The following is a 22,359-nucleotide window of genomic DNA, read 5'->3' as shown; positions in this document are numbered from 1 at the left end:
TATATAGTGAGTTGTAGTTCAAAAAAGTTTATCCTGTCATTGTCTATCTAGAAAAACATAAACAAATTTCACTAGGAAAAGAAAATCCATGGTTATTCCATGACCTGAGTTCCTTCTTCATTCTTCTGCTGGGCAGGGTCTGTGTTAATAGGCAGTGGTACTGTAATGGTAAAGACAAGTTGGTGGATGTTGTTTAGAGGTTTAGCTTTTGAGCATACCAAGAAAATGACTGAAATTTTTCAAATAAGGAGTTATTATCAAATTTCTAGAGAATTTTTAGACCGCCTTTTTGGGATTGGCTGTTTTTTTGTTACAAAACACTCTATAAATAAATTTCGGAGAGCAACTACACAAGCAATTATTTTATAAATGTTTTTGTTACAGCCTGTATGCAATGCTTTGTAATTCTGTATAGGGAACATTAATTGACAGGTACAACAAACTGATGTTTTCTAAATGTAAACGTTTAAGTTCCTTTTTTTTTTTGTAATGACTCTTCATATTCATTGCATGTTTTACAACTTTTAATATTGTGCCAGTGTCCTTAAAGGGGCCAAGCAGAATAGTCTGAGAATTTTAGGCCTGTCAGGCTGGCATTCATCTTGAGCAAAATAATGAAACAGCTAATAGGGGACATCTTTCAATTAAAGAAAAGTAATTAATGCTAATTTGCATCAGTTTATGCAGTGTAGTTCTTGTTGGACCAATTTGGTATCTTAATTAGACAGCAAGTTTTGTTGGGTAAAGGTTTTGGTTGAAGAATATTAGTTCTTAAAAGCACTTGGTGTAATCCCCATTATCACCATCCACAGATGATTTATTCCCATATATTATCAAACTATTGGTCATGGTAGGTAGTAAAATGTTGAGATTTTTATTGGATTGGGTGGCCAGGAAGGGCTGTTGTGTGGGCTGGGGGTGAGAAGAAATCTTTACCCGCAGCAGAGAAGTTACATTACCTCTGGATTTGGAGAAATTTCTGCAAGTCTTGGTGGATCTACTATGTGGAAAAATTTGTTTGAAATTTTTGGAAGAAATACTTTGGTGGAGCTAGGAATTATTTTTTGAGAAGTCTGATCAGTATAATCTTTGAGCCCATATAATCCTTAGACTGTGATGCAAAGTTGTTTACTGACCTGATAGGGTAATTTCATTAAAATGGAGACTGTACAAATTCAGCAGGTTGTTTCTGTAAAATAGAACATGCATCTTATCTTAATGTTCCTAATTAAGTGCAAAACACTTCTTTTCTATACTTAATCTGATTACAAATATTTTAAATCCATATAAAACAAATCGTGGTGGTGAAGAACCTTCCCCCGTTTCAACCCCTGGGAAGTTTGCTGGTGTGAAATGTTGCAATCACACTCTTTGTGAGGCCAGGTTACCTTCAAGCACAGCAAACTACAAGGAACAAACCTCTAATGGAAGTCCAAGACAAACCAAACCATCAGGGAGATTATTACAAGAGTTGCTAATGATGGCAACTGAAACTTCCTATGATTCAGGTGAGGAAATCCTCTTCCTTCAAGGAATTACATGAATTCTGCTCAGCATTTCTGATTTTACTGCTATTTATTTGTATAATATGACATGACTTGTTAAAGGACCTGCAGTGCTTTTTAAATGCTGTTGAATTTCAAGTGTAAAAAAGGGTGTTTGAGCAAGCCCATATCTCAGAACAAATGAATTTTTATCTTTTTTTTACTATTTTCCTTTTACCACTCCAGTAACAAGTCCACACAGCAGTACAGCTCATTTAGTCAACAGTTTCTTATCCAAGGCATGTGTTTTTGATCTTTAACTTGTAGAATTGTCTGTAAAGGTTTACAGTTGTACCCGGCGGGAGCAAGCCACACAGACCAGTGGTGTGCCTGGCTCAGTACCCAGTGATTCCTTGTATTGACACAAAGGAAAAGAACTTAAAAAGAACTCTGGAGTGTTAACATGCTTATATTAGTGTATGTAAGAAATAACTTAAAAATACAGTTGAAACAAAAAATTGAAGGCTGAGGTCATCATCAAGCTCAAAAAAATAACTTTGAACGAATCATGTGTTAGGTGTGAGAGACGTGAAAATTGAGACTTGTAGAATATCTCAAGAGGGACCTGTAAGGATCATTGAGTCCAACTCCCTGCTCCTTACAGGATTACCTAAAGCTAGACCATGCGACTAAGAGTCTTGTGCTGTTGCTCCTTGAACTCTGATTGGCTTAGTGCTGTGATCCCTTCCCTGGGTAGCCTGTTCCAGTGACTGACCACCCTCTCAGTGAAAACCTTTTCCTAATGTCCAGCCTGAACTTGCACCTTCACTCTATTCCCTTGTGTCCTATCACCCTGCTTATTTTATTAGCAAGTTCTGACTACTGACTCACAACACATTAGCCTTGACTCTCAGCTTGTGAGACTAGCACAGTGCTGGAGTTAAGCCAGACACATGGAATTTTCTAGAAGCTGTCACAGGTCTCCCTCCTGACTGGGAAAAAGTCAGTGCATACCCAGTATTAGTACCTGAATTCCAGACTGGTCAATTCTACTTTGATGTTTTATAGTAGCCGTTATTCACTTTTTACATGTGCCACTGAGTATGTCAAAAGGAAAAATAGTGCAGTAATGTAAGGATTACTTCAACTGTGTTCTTATCTGTCCGTGAAGAGCTTTTATTGGACATCACATCTTTGAGAGGACAGGCCATGTCCAGATGTGGTGATGTCTGTTTTTGTAAAACCAAACAAGTTGTTTCAGGTATCAAGAAAAAGTTTTTGTTGAAGTGTCTTGGGAACGTTCAAAATAATTTTGTTTCAGGGACATTGAAATTATTAAACATGTCATGGGTAACTTGACTGGCTTTGTAAAAGGAAAAAGATGACTACTCTGAGTAACTTGCTTTCTTTCTTTGCCTAATTTTTAAGTGATTGGACTAACAAGTGGATGTCAAGGTTTTTACTTCCTACTCAAAGGCTCCAGTGCTTTTAATTGCAATGCAATTGCTTCTCTTCAAGTTTGCTGCATATTGAAATGTGGTTTATTGTCACTGTAATTAAAAAATGCTGTGCCTGACTTGGTGGGAACTGTTAGACAAAGTTTGTAAAACATTCAGTGAAGGAATTTGCAGCTCATTACAGGGTGACGGGAAATATCTTCAGGAAAGACATTGAGGTGCTGGAGCAGGTCCAGAGAAGAGCACAAGGCTGGTGAAGGGACTGAGCATAGGTCCTATGGGGAGAGGCTGAGAGAGCTGGGGCTGTTTAGCCTGGAGAAGAGGAGGCTCAGAGGTGACCTCATCACTGTCTAGAACTACCTGAAGGGAAGTTCTAGCCAGGTGGGGGTTGGTCTCTTCTCCCGGGCACTCAGCAATAGGACAAGGGGGCACAGGCTCAAGCTCTGCCAGGGGAAATTTAAGTTGGAGATCAGAAAAAAATTCTTTCCAGAGAGAGTAATCAGGCATTGGAATGGGCTGCCCAGTGGAGGTTTTTAAACTGAGATCGGACGTGGCACTGAGTGCCGTGATCTGGTAAATGGACTGGAGTTGAACCAAGGTTTGGACTCGATCTCAGACGTCTTTTCCAACCCAATCGATTCTATCATTCTATGATTCTATGACAGTGTCACATGGTCCAGGAGTGTTTTCAGTATCCATCTGAAAGGAATACATTACTGGAACTGCAGTGTTTTCAGAAACTTGGCAGTGTTTATATGCACAATGTTAGGAGGGGTATAGCAGTGTAGTACACCTCTCCTGGTTTCACTGCTAATTTCACCACTGCCCCTTATCTTTTACTGCGCATTTAGTTTGTGTTGAGGCATCATTTCCGATGCAGTACAGGTTTGCTTGGAATTTGTTTTGGATAAGTATGTATAAGCTCATTTTCTTTCTGCTGCTTTATTTGTCAGAAAACACCTTTTAAAGTATATCTGTATTTAAACTTAAATTGTCACTGAAGAATTTTGTCTTCTAAAAATATCTGAAGGAAAGGCTTGTATTTTTCTAAGTTGTAGAAGCATTGCTAGAGCAGCTGTTACTGAATTAATATAAAATATCTTTCTGTAGTGTCTTTTTACATTAGATAATATTATATATGAACAGTGCAATGGTTTATGTAAGAGGATTAGGAAACTTTGAACATCTGTATTAAAAGAAAAAACCCCAGAGCCTTCTGTGATTGCGTGTAAGAGGATCGTCCTCTTGAACAGTTCAACAGCCAAACCACCAACAATATCCGTATAACTTGTAGGCTGTGAGGCTCCCTGGGATACTTTCATTAACTGGTGTGGTATTTCAGCAAGAAAATCTACAGTCCCTTGTACTTGAAGTATAAAGTTTCTGAAGGGAGAATTTAAGGTGTATTATGTGTGTGTGGCCAGACTTCGTGAACGCAGATTTGGGCAGGGCTCTCCCCACGTGCCCTTCCAGCCTGCGCAGGGGATTTTTTTAGGTGAGGCACAGCGTGCGCAGAACTGGCCCCACCGTTTCAGTCCTGAGGTCCATCTGCCACAGCCGAGCGAGCTTGGACAGTGACTGGGAAGTCCTCAGGACTGTCACAGCACCTGGTACTAACCGGGGCTGACCCTCCTGAGCATCCAAGATGTGACGGGATGGGATGGCAGGGAGGCATTGAACGGCCAGGAGACGGTCCCACTGAGACTCGAACTCACAACCTTGGGATTCAGAGTCCAGAGTGCTCCCCTTTACACTACAGGACCACCCCAGGTGTATTTTAGGTTGTTGCTTATAATAGTAACTTGGAATTTCTTTTTTTTTATATTTTTTTGCTACTTGATTCTAACCAGGACATGTTTGCAGTTTTCCCATGTTTTCAAGCTGTAATTGTATTTCTAAAGGTGAGAGCAAACAAGTGCTTTGTATGTGTGGTCTTTGACCTTACTCTACGAACTTACGTTCTTGGTGATTTCTACCTTGACCAAATAATGTAAGGCTCTACAGCTGAGGAGCTGTACTGCTTTCATGATTACAGAACCACTAGATGTGCACAAATCCTGTTAATCATTCTTCACATCCATTTTCAAAGTAAACATTAAAGATAAAAAGTCAAATGGTAAATCTGCTTGGATGCTTTATCAGCAAAGGTGACTTTCCTTTGATATGAGGCTTGTTCTTAGTTAACAGGCATTTTTTAAAAAACTTTTATAATTGGCTGTATTTCTTTCTTCCAGTTATTACAGGAAGAATGATAACTTTAGACCTCTCAAATTCAGAGGCAGACATGTATAAATGTTAAATGTCTTAAGGGCTTTGCTGTGAGTGTGGTGAGACACTAGAACAAGTTGCCCAGAGAAGTTGTGGATGCGCCATCCCTTGAAGTGCTCAAGGCCAGGTTGGATGGAGCTCTGAACAGCTGCCCAGTGGGAGGTGTCCCTGCCCATGGCAGGGAGGCTTGGAAATAGATGGCCTTCAAGGCCCCTTCCAGCCCCTTGGCATTCTGTGTTTGTGTGGCTAGGGAAGGGTGACTCCTGTGCTCAGTACGAAGTGGTTACAAGTGCTCCACAAAGTGACCTGCTGGTTGCAGCCAGACAGGACAGGTAATGCCAATGGGATGTTGCAGTAAGTGACATCAGTGAGGCTAAATCTGAATTGCTCTCTTGTTCCATGCCCCTGATCCATAAGATGAATTGGGAACCTTGGACACTTGATAGTCTTTCCAATCCAGTTTGGTTAGAGTGGGCTGATAGAAGTCAAATTGTAATAGGGAATTACAAGAGTAACCCTGCAGATGAAACAGTGAGTTTGATGGCATAAGCCTAATTTCCTTTGGAAGTCAGCCTGAAACTAGTGACTAAATTTGATACATACATCTTTTTCACAGTTCTCTTTCATTACATATCAACATATTGGTCTCTCTCTATTCAGCAGTTCCCTTGAACAGTGTTCCTGATGTGATTATCTTCGTGTATTGCTACCCTGTACAGAGATATTATTCGAAGTATGATTTTTTTTCTGTGACCCAAGCTAACCTAAGATTTTATTTTTAGTAATCTCACATATTTGTCCATAATTCTTAATTTTGATAGATTGTCTTTTCCATCCCTACTTTAGCAAACTGTCCTGGAGTACATATTTTTGATTTGTCTACATGGTTGGACATGGACTAATCCATGGTTTTATATTGTCTTTACTGAGCAATTTGCTTTTTGGTCATTTGTCTTTCAAATTGCACCCTAAAATAATGCTGTGATTTTGCTGCAATTTGTCTTGGTAAAAAAAAAAAAAAAAAGCCAAAACCCCAAACCCCCAATATTCTGAATATTACAGACACAATTTTTAAATACAAATTCTTTGTCACAGTGTGGTGGCCAGGAGGTTAAAACATGATAGTCCCATGCTGATGTCAGGATGCTGTGAGCAAAGAAAACCTGGCACTATTATTTTGGAGGAAGGAGGGAGTAATGAAAACCCCTCTTTTATGAGTTACCAAATACAGGATTCTTAAGGTTATTAATTTAATAGTCATGGGATATGATCATGTTGTATTTTTTAATTAAATGTTTTGGTTTGTAGCATGAAATTTCTACTGTTCATTGCTTGTATTAATATCATAAGAACAATGCAGGTTATTACAGTATAGTAATAAAACATTTGCAGTGTAGCTCTCCATAAAATTTAAATATGAGAGATTATTAAAAACTTGAATGTCATATGTATCCTAAATTACTAGCTGTTGCGTGATATTCTATAGAAAATAATTCCTTTGAGAAAAAGTATCTTATCTTGATGTCAAGTATCAGGAAATAGAGAATTCTGTGGTTGCTTGTTCTAGCATTGGGGTTTTTTTCACCAAATGAGAAAATAAATAGTCTGTTTCCAGTTTCTGAATATCTGACAGCCATTTCTAGCCCATGCTTATTGTTACTACTTTCTTTAAGTTTGGAAATTCTTTGTATTGTGTGTATTTTCTCCTGTGGAGATATTTAAATACCTACAGACCTCTGCAGAGCACTCTGTCCCACTAGTGCCACGTTCGGCCAGGGGCTTGTTGCCTCTTGGTTCTAATAAAAGTTTCCTTTCCTGTGAACCTGGAGAGCTTTGTCACGTATTGATAGAAAAGGGATCAGAAACAAATTAATATTCTGTGCTCACAGATTTATAATCTTATCAATATTAGAAGAGTGTTGTTTAACAGACACAGTATTGCAGGAGGGTGAGGTGATTTTTACCATTATAGTGTGACCACATTTCCTTACCATTCTTCTTCCATTCTTCATTTTATTTGCCAAATCTGTTGCCAGTGGCTCTGTTCGGTTACCAGCCTAAATGTCATAAAAAATCAGGATTGTGCCTCTTAGGGGGTCCTGGAGAATTTGTAGGCAGTGGGGGGGGGCAAGGAAGGGGGGAGAAGCTATTTAAGAATTTCTTTACTCTTGGAGATCAGTCATTTAGCATTAATGCAGTAACGTAGTGAATCAATGAAGAACAGGTTACCTTATCTAAATAAATGTATTTTAGATGTATTTCCTTTCATGTTTTGTACTTGCTTCTAGAAGACTACTGAGTGATAGTAGCTACAGGAAACCTTAGATTTCTACTTTTTTTCTCCTCCCTGAAATGAGTTGCAAAATGTTTTATATTTATTAAGGACATAATCATTGTTACATCATATCAATACATCACTGATGTTGCCTTACAGAGGAAATGTCCAACTTGTATTTTTTTGTAGTAATAAAACTGGAACAGTCAGACTTTGTCATATGTTATGAAATTGAGTTTCAGCTCGTACAAGGTACAAACTACTGTCAGGATTCACAAAATGTTACAAGATCTGCCTAAGTATAGAGTCTTAGAAATGCTAGGGATTTGAAATGTCTCTTATCGCTAGAATTGGGAGAAAACATACCTACTTCACTTCAGTTTCATTTCAGTTTCATACTTAGCACCTCTTTCTGGAAATAAGAATACATATTTTAGAGTTGTTTGTGGCAATTAATCTACAGTTGTAGAATTGGCAAACTTCGAAGGTGCTTGTCAGCACTGAATGCAGAAAATGCGTTTTTGGGTACTGATGTGGTGCTTTTTTTGCACAGATAGTGATCTTACTTATTTTTATGTGTAAGACTATTATGGCAAAGCTGATTCAGTTCCGTGTTCACAGTCACACTGTAGTTAAGTAATTGAGTGATTTCGCTGATCTACTTGAGTGTCTGCTTTTCCTCATAATCACTGTAATGGTAGATTGTAAAAGATTCCCCCCACCCTACAATGATTGCCATAACAGCAGCAAGGCCATGTTTCATTCTGCAAAGCCAAAGCATGAATTTATTGCTCTTCCTGCCTGCTCTGCACAGAGAAATCAGGATAGTTAGAAATTTTGGGAAGGCCGATCAAGGAGAACCACAGATTACTGATTAAATTGGTGGTATGTTGGAGCAAAAAGTGTGTTGTAGGTGAGAAGGAAGTGGTTAAGGATGGGCAAAATTGGTGCCCAAAGGGTGAGGCCAGCAGCAGTGGAGTGTTACTGCCCTCTGGTGTGCCATAAAACATTGCTCACCATGAACTCAAAAACTGCTTTTTGTTCCTTATTGCTTCTGTTATGCTTGTGTTCAGCCCAGTCCCAGGATTCCCAAGTGTCTCGGGATTCATCAGTGGTTGCTGCTGAAGTTGGAGTTCCAGCACGTTCTGGACCATCATTCAGACTTGATAATAAGGTTGGTCGTATCAAAATAAGCATATACATTAACTCTCTATTTTGTGATGTAATCTTTCTTTCTCATATTGGGAGTATAAGATCAGGTGCACTGTTGTAGGTGCTGCAGCGTGACAAGCACCGAGTAAAGAGCAGTAACTACTGTGACTGGTCTGCTGGCTCTGTTCCTGTTCATGCAGCACAGGATGCTGTTTGTTGTTGCTCCTCAGTTGTCAGGGCACACCATGGGTTTACGCTCAGCTTGCTGTCTGGTGAGGCTCCTGGGCCCTTTTCACAGGGCTGCTTTCCAGGCATGACCCAGCTGGAGCTGCACAGGCTTCTTCCTTCCCTGGTGCTGCACTTTGCCCTTGCTGAATTTCACACCAGTCCTGAAGTCCAGCCTCACAAGGTCCCTCTAGATACCAGCCCTACTGTCCAGTGTGTGTCATGGTCCTCCCACCTCAATGTGTCTGCAGACTTGGTAAAGGCACATACAGTGTTGCCTTCTCTGTGTCATACCCATCTCATTGAGTTTTTGGTGGTTTGCATATATGTTCCTCTGAGACCTACAATTGTACCGAAGTGGGTCTGTGATGAGAAATAGCCAAATCTGACCACCAGAAGATAAAACAATCTTCCAGGTGTCGTGATTTATATGCAGTTCTGAGAGGCTTTATAGCTCTGTGTGTGTGTGTGTGTGTGTGTGTGTGTGTGTGTGTGTGTGTGTGTGTGAGAGCTTTGAGGGGAGGGGGCTGTTGGGGAGTGATGTGTCCAGCATGTGGGGTGTGAATGTGTTGTACTGAGCAAGGATGAATCTCTGTTTGCCTGACTGTGCAAAACATGAAGGCTTCTACACTTGAACTGAGCTCAGAGTGAAATGTTTGGGTTTAAAGCTTTAATTCTGGATGTGTGACTACATGATAATTAGTCTGTTATTTCCTCCCAGGAAGTACTGGGTTCAGAGGCTTTGGTGAAAGGAATACCCTGTGATTTAACTTCAACAATTTCCACTGGGAGCTTTTCAATTAGTGAAACGTTGAATGCAAGCCCTGTTGGCATTGGTAAGTGCTTGGGGTTTGTTCTTGTAAACAGAAAATTGTGTTTTCTCTGTATTTTATGGCTGAATAGGTCTAACTCTCGAACGTAAGTTTTTCAGAAGCAGGCTAAACATCCTGCAGAGGTGAGCATAACCAGAATGGTTTGTTAATGTGCTTGCAATTTTTTATTTTTATAATAATTTAACATTGCAATACATCTGCTTTAGCAGAGAATATTTTGAGTTCGTTAAGCAACTCTAATGCTAGCAGTTTTCTAGTGGCTGTTTTTGTTTTAAAAATGATCTTCAAATGATACACTGAGAAAAGTCTGTCTGTCTATCTATCTAAAAATCAATGTATATCATAGATTGTTACAGAGCTGTGACTTTTGTCTTGCTCTTAAGAGAATTGTTCCAGTATCTGCTTGTCACCATAGTAATTCTTAATCACTTATTTGTGAAAATGTCATTTGAATGCCATATTGACCTTTAATACTTTTCTAGGAAATACGTGTTCCTACCCTTTTTTTTTTCAGTCTGCCTCTTGATCTTGTTAGCTTTTCATAAAATCAAAACCAACTCCTTTATAATAAATATATAGTTGCTCCTGAAAGTATTACTTGGGAAGTGAGTTTGAAAGTGATTAGATAGTGACCTGTGGATTTATTTTCTGTAAGGCTTAATGCTGTGTTAATCTGATACTTACCTGATTTCCTAAGCAAAGTATGTGTATGTGAATTACTCTGTTTATAAATCAGTTTTTGAAGACTACAGTTTTTGCAGCCTGAGGTTTCAGTGGCTCATTTTAACCCTAATGATCTAACATAAACTTCATAACTCATGTGACACGTCTGTGTTTAATTGATGTAAGAAAGATAAATTCTAAGATCATTTACTTGTAGATTTTCTTCTCTACTGTTTCTTAGTTGTGGAAGAAAATTAGAAAAAGTTTTGGTTATTTGCATGAATAAATTTTTCATGTCTAGCTGTGTCTTCACCATACACTCAGTGCTTAGTAATGACCTTTTCTGATAGTTTTGTGCAATTCTCCTGTAAGCATATAAAAAAACGGGTTGGTGTTCTAACTAGGAGTGTAATTTTGGTTGCCTTGATCCTTCAGGTTTTTTGTGTTAGTATTGAGCAATTTCTGTTTAAGCATGAATAAAATTAAATTAAATTAAAAATTAAATTTTCTGATTTCATAGTTTCAGTATTTCTTACATCTATAGTCTGTAGAAGTGCTGCTACCTAATTACATCAACTTGCATTTGTGAAAATATGTGTTAAGATTTATAGGAGCATTGACAGGAGACAATTAAAAAAAGAAAACCCCAGAACTCTTTATGAATACTTCAGGATATTAAGCAGTGTCTTTCAGATGATGTCATGTAAGTGATTTATATGCAGAACTGTGAACATCTAACTTATTATTTCAGGATTGTCTTCTGATAGTTCAGGACATGTAATTTTGAGGGAAACAGCAATATGCCCTTGGAACTCCTCACTGCCTGTAACCTTGCAGCAGAGGCAAGAGAATTTGTCTGGAGCCTCTAAAGCTCAGTTATCTGAAGGAGAGATGTACCTTTATAAAGAAAGTCAGACACAGCAGGTCCTGGGGAAACATACTGGGAACTTGGACTCCTACTCAGAGCACAATACATATTTCCAAGGTATTTGCTATTTTACAGCATTTTTGTGCTGCCCTCCCATCATACAGAATGAGGAGTTTACTCAGTGTTCCATGTTGGTCTATATTATTTATATTCAGCTTACATTTTAAAGTCAGTAAGGATTCTACATGCAAGAAGTTAATACTCTCATGTTCTTCATCCTTTGTGTTAGGTATATGCTCACAAAGCATAATCTAGTGCAGAAAAGGAAGATACTCTGATCAAGTGTCTGTCTCTGTGGCTGGGCTGTTTGCAACCTCTGCCATTTTTATCACTTGTTTATGCACCACTTTCACTTCAGGAAGACAGAGAAATAATACATAATACTTCATTATTCACGTGGGGTCACATAGTTGATGAAACAATTACTAACATCTTGGTGGGGGTGCACTCTAGAAAAATGGAACTATTAATGAAAATGAAGCACATCGTTATTAGCTATCATGAAGATAATGCTAGTGCTTTAATTCAAATCACTTCCTCCTGGAATGTTTGAAAACCTGGAATCATATATAATTATAGATTAATCTAGACCAGGAAGGACTTGTGGTTATATGGCCCAAATTTTCCTTTTTTGCTCACAGCAGAGCCAGCTTAGGTTGCTTAAGGCTATGTCCAGGCAAGTTGAGAATATCTTAAGGGCAGAGATTCTACTTCCCCATGGGCAACATTTTAATTACTTTCTTCTTTTCCTCTTTTTAAAAATTTTTTATATTGTATTCAACAAGAATCTCCTGTGTCTAGTCTTTCCTTTTCTTTCACTGAGCATGTTCATGAAGACTGACTGCATTTTCCTTAAACTAGGTTTAGTTTAGATATTAGGAAGAAATTCATCACTTTGAGGGTGATGAGGCACTGGCACAGGTTGCCCAGAGAAGTTGGTGATGCCCCATCCTGGAAGTGTTCAAGGCCTGGTTGGATGGGGCCCTGAGCAACCTGCATAGTGAAAGGTGTCCATGCCCATGGCAGGAGGGTTGGAACTATATGGTCCGACCAAAACAATTCTAAGATTCTCTATACTGTCTCTTTGAAGGTAGAAGCCAGCAGAAATTTTTGTGCCACTTCCCCTCAATTCTTCTCTTAAGATTAACAAAACATTATTTAGTTCTTCATTGAACATCATGTGTTACATCCATCCTTTGATCGTCCTTGCAGCTCTTCCTTGGTCTTGCTCTGCTGTGTCTCTGAGTTTCGTACTGAGAAGCCAACAGCACTTCTGATGCAGTCTCACAAGTGTTGAACAGAGAACTCAGGGAGTTCTTTTCATTAAAAAAGAAAAAAAAGAATCAGTGTAGCATTTTCTTACTGCTCTTTATACCTGCATTGTACCAGAGTGGAAGAATTGGATGCTGTAAAAATTTTAGTTTTACAAGCCAGTATTTGTTTACCTGCAGAACTCTAACTGCTTTATTTACTGCATATAGAAACAATGTGTGATACGGGAATGTTTAGGGGGTGATGTTTGTTTGTTTTTAAATTAACCTCTTTTCTTACAGCTCTGGCAGCTGAGCTTTATTTTCCAGAAACAGAGAGACCTTTTCCAGACTTTCATCACCAGCAATTTCTACCTTTGGAACCAAGTGTTGACTTGGATACATCATCGTCATGTTCTCAATGCGGAATTTCACAAGGCAGTAGAGAATTTAGCAAGGTACTACAGAAAAGCTCTGGTGGAAGAAATACTTTAGCTTAAGATTTTTGTAAGATTTAAATATTTAATCCTCACACTGTGTTCTACCTGAAGAAACACAATTGTATGTTTTGATATATGTAGAGCTGGAAGTGGTTTTGCTGGTTGCAGCAGAAATGTGATTAAAAAATCAAATACTACCTTTAACTTTTTGTCCTTGCTGCTTCTGAGAAAATTAATTTTCATTTTATTTTTTTAATGCCACTAGACTTCAGAATTTTCAACAAAAAGTCCAGATATGTTTGCATTTCTAGAAGTGGGAAGCTCTGGTCTGGATGTGCAAAGTGGCAGTGTGCCCTCTTGCCTTGAAACAAACAGGCAAAACAACATTCCATCAGAAGAGTCCATCACAGACAATGTTTATCCAGGTATGATCAGTGTAGTCAGATCAGTGCCTTTGAATTCAGCCTATTGCCAGTGTGTAAATGCCAACCCTTAGGATGGGTTTGCTGGGTTGAAACGGAGACGGATCTCTTTGCTTCTCTCAGGCCTGCTCTGAAATTGTTAACTCTGCTTCTGCTCTTTCAGTCTCCACCACCACCTTTAATGAGTGGAACTCCTAAACTCTATGAAGTTCTATTTCCTCAACAGTTATGACTTTGATCCAAAACCAGACCTGCTTATTCAAGTCACTGTAATGGATATTATGTTATTCATTCCTTTTGCAGTAATTATATTAGTCAAGAAATACCAACTCTGTCTGAAACTGTCAGTTTAAGTCCTTTTCCTAATATTTGTTCATGCATACCCATTACTTTGTAAGTTTGAGGAGGAACTTAAGGCAGTTCTAAAAATTGATACAGAATTTTTGAGGTGCGTGTGTTAAAATCTCTCTGAACTTACTCTTTTATATTCATTGTGTTCTTCAAGAATTTAATTTTCCTTTCCCACTGTTAAGTCATAGCTACTTACTGCACACTGTGGTATTTGATCTGATTACAGAATTGCTTCATGTCTCCACAAAATAAGGGGGGGACGAGAGGAATAAAGGAACTTTTTAGTTACAATGTTGTAATTAATTTAGTAGATTAGAAGTTTATGATTCTACAGCAGCATTACATTAACTGTAGCTTATAGCAGGAAAAATATTTTTTTTACGTTGTGCAGTTGAATTTAACTTGGTCTTTCATGTATTGCAAAGAAAAGGAGCAATTTGAAATTCCAAATGCAACCAGGAGCAATCTTCATATTTCTGAAAACCGTATTTTCTAAGAATCAGGTGTTTTCAGTGTTTTAAGTGCTCCAACAGAAAGCTGAAACAGTAACAGGAAATGCAGCACAATATTTTCAGTAATAGGTAGATGTATTTATAATGTAAACATTCCTGGTCAATTATATTTGTAATATGCATGTATAGACACAGTTTTTGGACACTCACATTATTCATGTTTAAAGCTGCAAGCAACTACTCAGGGGTTATTAGGCTTTTCTTTCTCTAGCTGGCCATTGCTGGTGCAAGGGAAAAAGAAAGTAGTAAAAGATGCTAAAAGAGGTTTACACTTTAAGACTTTGTGACTGTGGTCACAGCAACTGGGATTTAGGAAGCTCTCTTCTTACTTCAAAATGTTATATTTCTAAATTGCTTGCAAAAACAATCTGTGCTTTAAGTGTAACTAAGTATCTCCCCATCTCTTCAGTGCTTTTTATAATCCCAAACCAATTACTACTGTGCTTTAAAAGAAGGGAAAAAATAACAAGCAACAGGTTAAGCAGGTAAAAACTGTTGGGTTGTGAGTTCAGGGAAGGTTGATATCCAAGTGTACCATATGGAAAATTTTCTATTGATGGCTGATGTTGCAGTGCAGTTCCTTCCTCACATTAACAGCTATTTATCAGGAGACAATACTGCTTATACATGTGAAACACAATACTTTGTGCATGTGAAAGAATGCAAACCACAATATTTAAAGGAGACCATTAAAGGTTTCTGTGGTACATTTTGTTGTGTATAAAAAGCCTAGTGATAGCATGAGTCTGTGTAAACAGTGTAATCAAACTGAGGTCAGAGGCATATTTTAACAAAAAAAAAATTAATTTAAGCAGCCCTGTTCTTTGTTTGGCAGATGCTGTACTGCTGAAATTCCTCTCCAGTGATTTAAAATGTTGATACCAAATCTTTCTCTTTTCCCAGCCTCTTCTGAGGAGAAAAGCTATCTTGACTTGTTTGCACAGATCCTAAGGCAAAAATAATTTAGGGTGCAATGCTGTTAACTTGTAAGAACAGCAGTCATTATTCCAGTTGGAATGCTCTTCTACTTTGAAGAGTTTCTGTAATGGTGTTCTGGATCAATTTCTTTGTAATTTAGAGACTTTGAGGTCCAAAAAGGACTCAGAGGACTTTCATTTACAGAGTAGAAGTTGTAATATGTATTGACTTTGTGTCATTGTGTCAGGACCATCACAAAGTTCATCCCTAAACATAGTGTAAGAAGCAACAAAAAGAGTTGTTTCTCCAGGTTTTGTGTACAGTGATGGAATCATTTTCTGTAATGTTAATGGTACTAGGTTTGAGAAAACTTAGCAGACTTCTTAAAACAAAATCTTTCTTCCTATTTATTAGACTTTTTGTTACACATTACTGGAAAGTCTGATTGTGGAGAGACTTTTAAAGTGAAAATTCCATTTTGTTAGCAAGAAGTTTGACTTCTGACAATTTTTGAAACAGGATCTGAAGAATCTTTTCACCTGCTTCCATTAGAATCTACTGTAAGTGATGTCTCTCAGAATGATGATCAGCCAGTGGACCATAATGCTGTGTTACAGAGATCTTGTGAACAAGCCCCTGGAACTGAAAACAGGGGCCATGAGAACTGTATTTCACCTGCAAGAGAATATGAAGAACTGTCAAGAAGTATGGAGTGTATGAGTCTCCAGCATACAGTGGAAGATTTGCGAAATGAAAGTCCGATTCCCCTGGAAGAGCAAAAATCATTTTATCAAGTAGATACCACACCAGTTACAACAGCTGAAACTTTCTCTCAACACTTAATAAAAGAGACTCTGTCTCCTGAAAAATTACCTTTGGAGGCATCTGATAAGTATGTGAAACTTGCTAAAAAATCAGCTCCTGTACATGAAGGAAATAATGCTGTGGAGCTGAATTCTCAGTGCAATATAAATACAAAGGAGCCAGATCAAAGCTTTCCAGAAGGACAAGAATGTTTGCGGGTTCTCAGGGAAACCAACTTGGAAGACTCAGCCGCCCATTTGCACTCTGTCGTCCAACAAAACAGTTATTTCCTGGAAAGACATGAAAAACATTCTGTGCACAAAAGCTCATGTTGTATTCCAGTCTGGGTGAGTAAAACAGATTTCCAGAAGCAGCGGGTTTTGTTGTTGCACCAAGTTATTTTAGACCTTTATTATCTGAAAGCTTGGCAAATACTGAATTTACAATGCTGGTTCCTGTTTTCTGGACTTCTGCCTCACTACTTCTTTGAGATCATACCACTGCAATAAGTAGCAGTAGCTAAACTGAGCTGAGTTGCCAGGAAGGCTGGAGGAGCCCTTGGTTCTCCCTCCCTCTCTTACCATCAGTTGGTAGAGCACATGCAGCTGGGTTAGGTGTCGGTTACCTCACTGAACAGCCCCTGTCCCCACTTAGAAGCCTGAAGGAGGTAAATAAATTAACCAAAGTATGAGCAAACTTAAAGGAAGTAGCTTTGTAGCTTTAAAAAGAGTTTGCACTAGAATGAAGTAACTTAAACATGAGGAGAGGTGGACATTTTGTTGTTTGGTTGCTTTGGGTTATTTGTTTCAGTTTTTTGAACTTTGAATACAAGTGCTCTTTCTGTATTTCATGTGTTGCTTGGAGCAGATTTTCTTTCTTCCTCCTGTTGAATAAACCTCCTCTTTCTGACAACAGCTGTTGCTATTGCTGGAAAATTTTTTTTAGTTTTCCTGTTTTTACACTTATGTATAATTTATTTTCTAGGAGACTGAATCAGGGCGTGGTATTATGGAAGAACCAGAAATCACTCTGATCAGCTCAAATGACATCAGTTTCGCAGAATCAGACATTGAACATACTAACCAAGAGAAAATGGTGGATAAAACTGATAACCCAGCATGTGAGGAACAGTCTGATTGTAATGTTTTTACTGAGGTGAGCATTATCTAATGTAATTCTGATTTTAACTTAGTATTAATCATAATAAAGAGAGGTCCCATTGTAGCAGTTAATCCACTATTGCAAAACAAGAGAATGGTGGGTTATCCAACCTTAGTAATTGCTTAGGTCAACCTAATTTGATATTGTGTTTTCTGGACAGAGCTAATAGATCCTAATTTTGGGCTATTCCTTAGAATCATTACCTTGTCATATTGGTGCAGACAGAGTTTGGAATACTTGCTGCAAGAAACAAACCATCTTCCTGGTGTGTGCAAGACTAAATTGTATCCCATTAGTTGAAAACTTAAGGGATGTGAGAACATGGGACAAAAGAAAAAGGAAAAATCCCCTGCATAGCAGATGGAGCCATAGCAGGCTCACAGGGCAGTTCGAGGTTTATGGGGAAAACATCATCAGGTTGTCATATTGCCACACTTAATTAGCTGGGGTGTGCTTTTTGCTGTTTGCTTATGTAAAGTAAAGGCTTTACATAAGCAGAGGGGCTGGGTTGTAGTGAGACAATAGCAATAACGTAGAACCAAGTAATCTGTGTCAGTTAAATAAACAGATTAGATGAAATCATGCAGAAGGCATCTAGGGAAGATCCTGAAAGTGTCTAAGGATGGGTCTTTATAAATGATACAGGGGTGAGGTGGAGGTTGGCAGCTGGAGGCTGTGCTGCTGCAGTGGGTGTCACCTGTCACCGAGAATGAGGGGAACAGATGAGTGGGAAGAGAGTCATGGAGGAGAACTAGAGAGAACACTAGGAAATGAAAACAGATGAAATTATGGAGCCCCGTATTAAGAACAAGCAATTGAAATCTGGTGGGCATAAAAGTTCTTTAATGGATTTTTTATTAAGTTTTAAAATAGTTTTAGAAAACAGCTTTTTCATACTTACTACCGAGATCCATTTCTGGTAATTTTTCTTTGCATCTGCTCTAAAGGCAAAAGAATTTATTTGCATTGGGTCTATGCTAGTGGCGCAGTAGTACCACTTCACTCAAATTTGTGGTATATTTTAAGCATTTCCAGCCACTGATTCCTTTTGAAACAGGAGAGAGAATTTTTACCACTGGCTCCAGATGCAGATTATTCGGTGTTCATAAGGCCTGGCGGGTCTCCTAAAGCCCAGAGTACCAACAACAGTCACTGTCCATCACATCAGACCGCAGGTAATTATGTGTAACTTCAATACACTGAAGCTGAGATAGAGATAGTAAATTTTTTTTAGTATTAAAATAATATACATCTCTCATCTGGAAAACTTTTTAGAGTTGCTTTTAACTTAGGTAAAGGTATCTTGCTGTTCAGGCTTGGTTTGTCATACATTTGACCCAGGTTTAATGTGTCTGTGTGTCATCTTGGTTGTCTCTTCCTGTACCAGGTTATCTTCCATGGAAGTTCATAATATCTTACACTACACTTGTTTTTGTATTGTAATAACTTCATTTTGAGTAGTTCTGTGTTGCTTTGTGATTTTGTCATAGTTGAACCTTGACTTATTTCTTACTTCCTGTTAAGTTCCCCAAGCCCTGTAGGCAAAGAATGTATTTTTTTGCTTTTTTCCTGTTCTGATAATAGTGTGGAACAGGAGTAAAATGTTGAAATATTTTTTTTGTCTGAGATGAACCACAGTAACACAAAAGACAGGAATTAACAGAACTTAATTGTGTTAGGGACTTGTCAGGTCTCTGATATGTTTTGAGGCATCAAGGTGCTTTCTGTGCTGTATTTGGCACAGCATTTGTCTCAGCAGACCTGCTGACCATTAGTGGATTTCATAGGCCTGAACAGCTGCCTGTTTTGAAAGATGCCTCATCACTCACAATGCCATTCTCCTACTGCCATTTACAAACGTGCTCAAGCTCAGCATTTCAGAAGTACATTGAAAAGCATGACTTAGTGCTCATTTTAACAATGAGAAATGTTGAGACTTTCCTTTTCCTTCACAGTTATGCAGCTGGAGTTTGCTGCTACACATGGAAGTTTGCAAAAATCTTTTTTAAAAAGAAAGCAGAACTTCATCCAGGAATCTCTGAAAAGAGTAGAAGAAATAAAAAATAAAGAGAGAGAAAAGCCAGAAGTCAGAAAGCTTCAAAGAAGAAAGTCTGAGGAGTTAAGAAGCAGACAAAAGGAGTTTTGTCTTCTCTCTGGTAGGTTTATCTGGGGACAAGACACAGCATTAGGTAGCCTTTTAATTGCTGTTTTATATAACAGAATAGAGCTCATATATTTATGCGTTTGCAATTGCAGGCTGGGCTATTCTTTGTTTTCTTAGTGATGCAGGGAGCTTTTTCCCCCACTGTCTGGCTGCCTCTTCAGTGTTGTAAAGGCTCTTCAGGTAGCTCTTGATACTTTCACAATTGGCCCATGTTTGTTGTCATAAGGTGTCTCTGCAAACAATGGCTGTTTATCAAAGAACAACCACATTAAGTGAACTGGTGCCCCTCTGTCTCACTGGAGAACTGGAGGTTGGCTGTTGAGAGCCATGGCTGGCTCAAAGCACAGGAACAGCCTCAGGAGTGAGACTCTGAGGATCTATTTTAACACAAGATGTCATCTCCATTGTATCCCTTCTAGATTGTTTCTTTTGTTGTCATGTCCTTTAAAAATCTTTGAAAATTACTCATGCTTTTGAGTTAGCTGAACTAGAGTTAAGATGTTTGGTTTTCTTTTTTTCCCTTAGGTAAAAATGGTGCACTTGCCAGTCAGTTGAAAAAAGCAGGAAAAGTGAAATTATCTTCTCCAGAGGACAGGAAGGCTGAAGAAACTGAAATGCACCAGCGTACATCCAGGTATTGCATGAACACACGTGGGAGAAGTTTGGATTAAAAAAACCCACAATAGAAGTAGTTAATCTGTGTCTTGTGAAAGCTGCTGGTCAGACAAAAGAGTTTCTGATCTTCCAGTGAGACCCAGTGCTGCTTAACACAGAACAGTGGGGAGAGAGGAGCCAAGTATGTTTGATGCAGGTGCCTGCTAGGAAAGGCCCTTGCACGGGTGGCAGTGGGAGCACAAGGTCAGGCTGCTGCTTTCACTGTGCTGCAGCTGCTGTGCCACCTCATGCCCGATGCTGGATTAAATTGGACATGAAGTTCACTGTTGCACTTGAGCACTTATGAGCAGTAACATGAAGCAAGTGCAGCTCCTGAATGCTGAGGGGAATTTGTTTGATGCAGCTGAAAAAGAACTGGAAGCGATTCTAAAGATGAGTCAAGTTTTTCTAATTGACAGCAATTGAGACAGTGTAAACCCTTAGGTTTGTTAACTTACTCTAGATTTTTTCCTACTGTCTTCACAGACTTTATAATCAACTTGAAGAAGTAAAAATCAGAAAGGAAGAAAAAACAAGGCAAGAAACTTACGCTAAAAACAGAGAAAAAGCTAAAGAGTTTCAAAAGGTAATAGTTTGCTACAATGTCCTCCTGCCTGGTTAGTCTCATAACTTCACTGAGCTTCATCAGTCATTGAAGCAAAGTTTGAATGCAGTTGAAATGGAGACCATCTAACCAGTCTGGATTTTAAGTGATGCCACTGGTAGATCCTATGTGAGAATTTCCATGTCAACACTGTGACTGAGCTGAAATTTTGTCTAAAAAGTGTGTCTGCCTCAGGCTGAATTTCTCTGTTGATTAGAGCTTGAGCAAAAAGGCTCCAGCTGCTAGAAGGTCTACATGGCAAAAGAACAGCACGGGGTTTATTAGTACAAACTCAATTTCCATTATAAGGCAACTTCAGGGTTTGGTGGGTTTTGGGCTGCTCTGGCTACTCCAGGGTGGTGCAAGATTCTGAGCATGCATGAATTTCGGGTTGCAAGAATCTTGTCTGGGTTTTCCAGCAGTTCCTGTAGAACGGGTTGAACAAGAGGACTGGAACTGTTAATTCCCTGTTCCCTTGCTGGATCTCAGGCAACGGGAAGGAAGGAAATGCTTGGTAATCCTGACAGGCTCTGACTACTCTGGGGTGCTCCAGACCCAAATCCTGCCTTTAGCACTGACCACCTCAACTGCTTTTTGGTGGAATAAATTGCTGCTCTTGTTACATTGCTCTACATATTCCATAATTAACAGACAATAATATGCACCTGCCCTGCAATCTGCAGCCTCTTTGGAGCAGGGGCAGTTACTGAACTCATTGCTGTCCAGACTAGCTCTGGCCATTACTGCTGTTACAGTTACAGAGAAGTAACTCAGTTGTGCACCCACGCAAGCCATGCTGGTTTTATTGCAGTCACTCACCCTACACTGGTCTCATAGCTTGTTTTATTTGCAGAAAATGCTGGAAAAACTGCGAGCCAAGAGGTCTTGGAAAGCACCATGACAGGCACCAGACTTCGAGCAACAGCCTCACTGTGGTAGTGATGCAATGGTCAACTGCAAAGCATTTGGAAATCCTCAGCTTTAAGCTGTAGAAAAACAGGGAGTAACCCCAGCCCCTGTACAGCCCTCCTGTTCAGCACGATCACTACAGATGCAAAGGGCCTGCTGCTTTTAACATGTTTGTCTCAGAACAGATTTGCACGAAAGGCCTTTTTTAGGTGTGCACATTAGGGAGATACTAACTTATGTAATATAAATGTATAAAACATTTTCAAATAAAGTTGGATTTTTTAAGATGACTTGAATCCTGAGGAGGCAAAACATTTCTTCTGTAAATCTGGAGGTTTTCCTGGTCTTTGCACTGTGTGAGATTTAAGATTAGAAGTGTAGGGTCCTGCAGTGATAAGGTACATCCTGAAGTACTTGAGCAGAGAAAGAAAATAAAAATCTGTTGCTACTTCTCCATGTCATTTTCTGTCCATGGTTCCTGAGCTCCAATTCACAGCAAAATAGTTACAACATAAGGGCAAATGAGAGCCAAGAGTTGAGCCTTTGGAAGTTGAACTTGGTATCAGCAGGTGCAATAGCAGAGGTGTTTCATTAAATCTGATCAATCTAATTACAGAATAGCTGGGGGTGGAAGGAACCTTTCATCTAGGCAAATCCCTGGCAATCGTGGTCCTATGTCTCCCTGAAGCCTTCTGTTCACCAGGCTGAACCCCAGCTCTCTAAACCTGTCTTAACAGGAGATACTCCAGCCCTGTGAGCATTTTTGTGGACTCCCCTCTGGACCTGTTACAACATAAGTCAGAAAGCTCAGTTTTTGATAGACAATTAACTACACTTACAGTTGCTTTCACAGATTTCTTTCAGTCTGGTGCAGTTACATGTACT

The 22,359-nt window shown here is 39.0% G+C and overlaps 1 protein-coding gene and 1 non-coding gene across 8 annotated transcripts in view; both read left to right on the top strand.

The window, feature by feature from the left end:
• CEP295 (centrosomal protein 295) overlaps positions 1 to 21,602 on the top strand; it is a 46,305-nt gene extending 24,703 nt beyond the window's left edge. For 4 of the 7 annotated variants that reach the window (XM_071555750.1, XM_071555740.1, XM_071555760.1 and 1 more), the window contains exons 17-28: positions 8,558 to 8,658; positions 9,583 to 9,697; positions 11,109 to 11,342; positions 12,839 to 12,993; positions 13,241 to 13,400; positions 15,698 to 16,329; positions 16,967 to 17,137; positions 18,201 to 18,318; positions 19,099 to 19,299; positions 19,833 to 19,941; positions 20,448 to 20,547; positions 21,419 to 21,602. In XM_071555750.1, coding sequence (XP_071411851.1) covers positions 8,558 to 8,658; positions 9,583 to 9,697; positions 11,109 to 11,342; positions 12,839 to 12,993; positions 13,241 to 13,400; positions 15,698 to 16,329; positions 16,967 to 17,137; positions 18,201 to 18,318; positions 19,099 to 19,299; positions 19,833 to 19,941; positions 20,448 to 20,547; positions 21,419 to 21,466 — 2,144 coding nt within the window. In that variant the 3' untranslated portion in view covers positions 21,467 to 21,602. Of the gene's footprint in view, positions 1 to 8,557; positions 8,659 to 9,582; positions 9,698 to 11,108; positions 11,343 to 12,838; positions 12,994 to 13,240; positions 13,401 to 15,697; positions 16,330 to 16,966; positions 17,138 to 18,169; positions 18,319 to 19,098; positions 19,300 to 19,832; positions 19,942 to 20,447; positions 20,548 to 21,418 lie in introns of those variants that run through there. The other 3 variants (XM_071555792.1, XM_071555781.1, XM_071555800.1) reach the window with 3 other exon arrangements.
• LOC139681131 (small nucleolar RNA U2-19) lies at positions 9,222 to 9,305 on the top strand. The gene has a single exon (XR_011699476.1). It is a non-coding gene; the product is annotated as a small nucleolar RNA U2-19 (small nucleolar RNA).
• Positions 21,603 to 22,359: the final 757 nt, after the last annotated feature.

Source organism: Pithys albifrons, chromosome 1 (assembly GCF_047495875.1).
Source record: "Pithys albifrons albifrons isolate INPA30051 chromosome 1, PitAlb_v1, whole genome shotgun sequence".
Classification (NCBI taxonomy): domain Eukaryota; kingdom Metazoa; phylum Chordata; class Aves; order Passeriformes; family Thamnophilidae; genus Pithys; species Pithys albifrons.
Note: the sequence above shows the minus strand (reverse complement) of the source record. Positions and strands in the feature narration are given on the sequence as shown.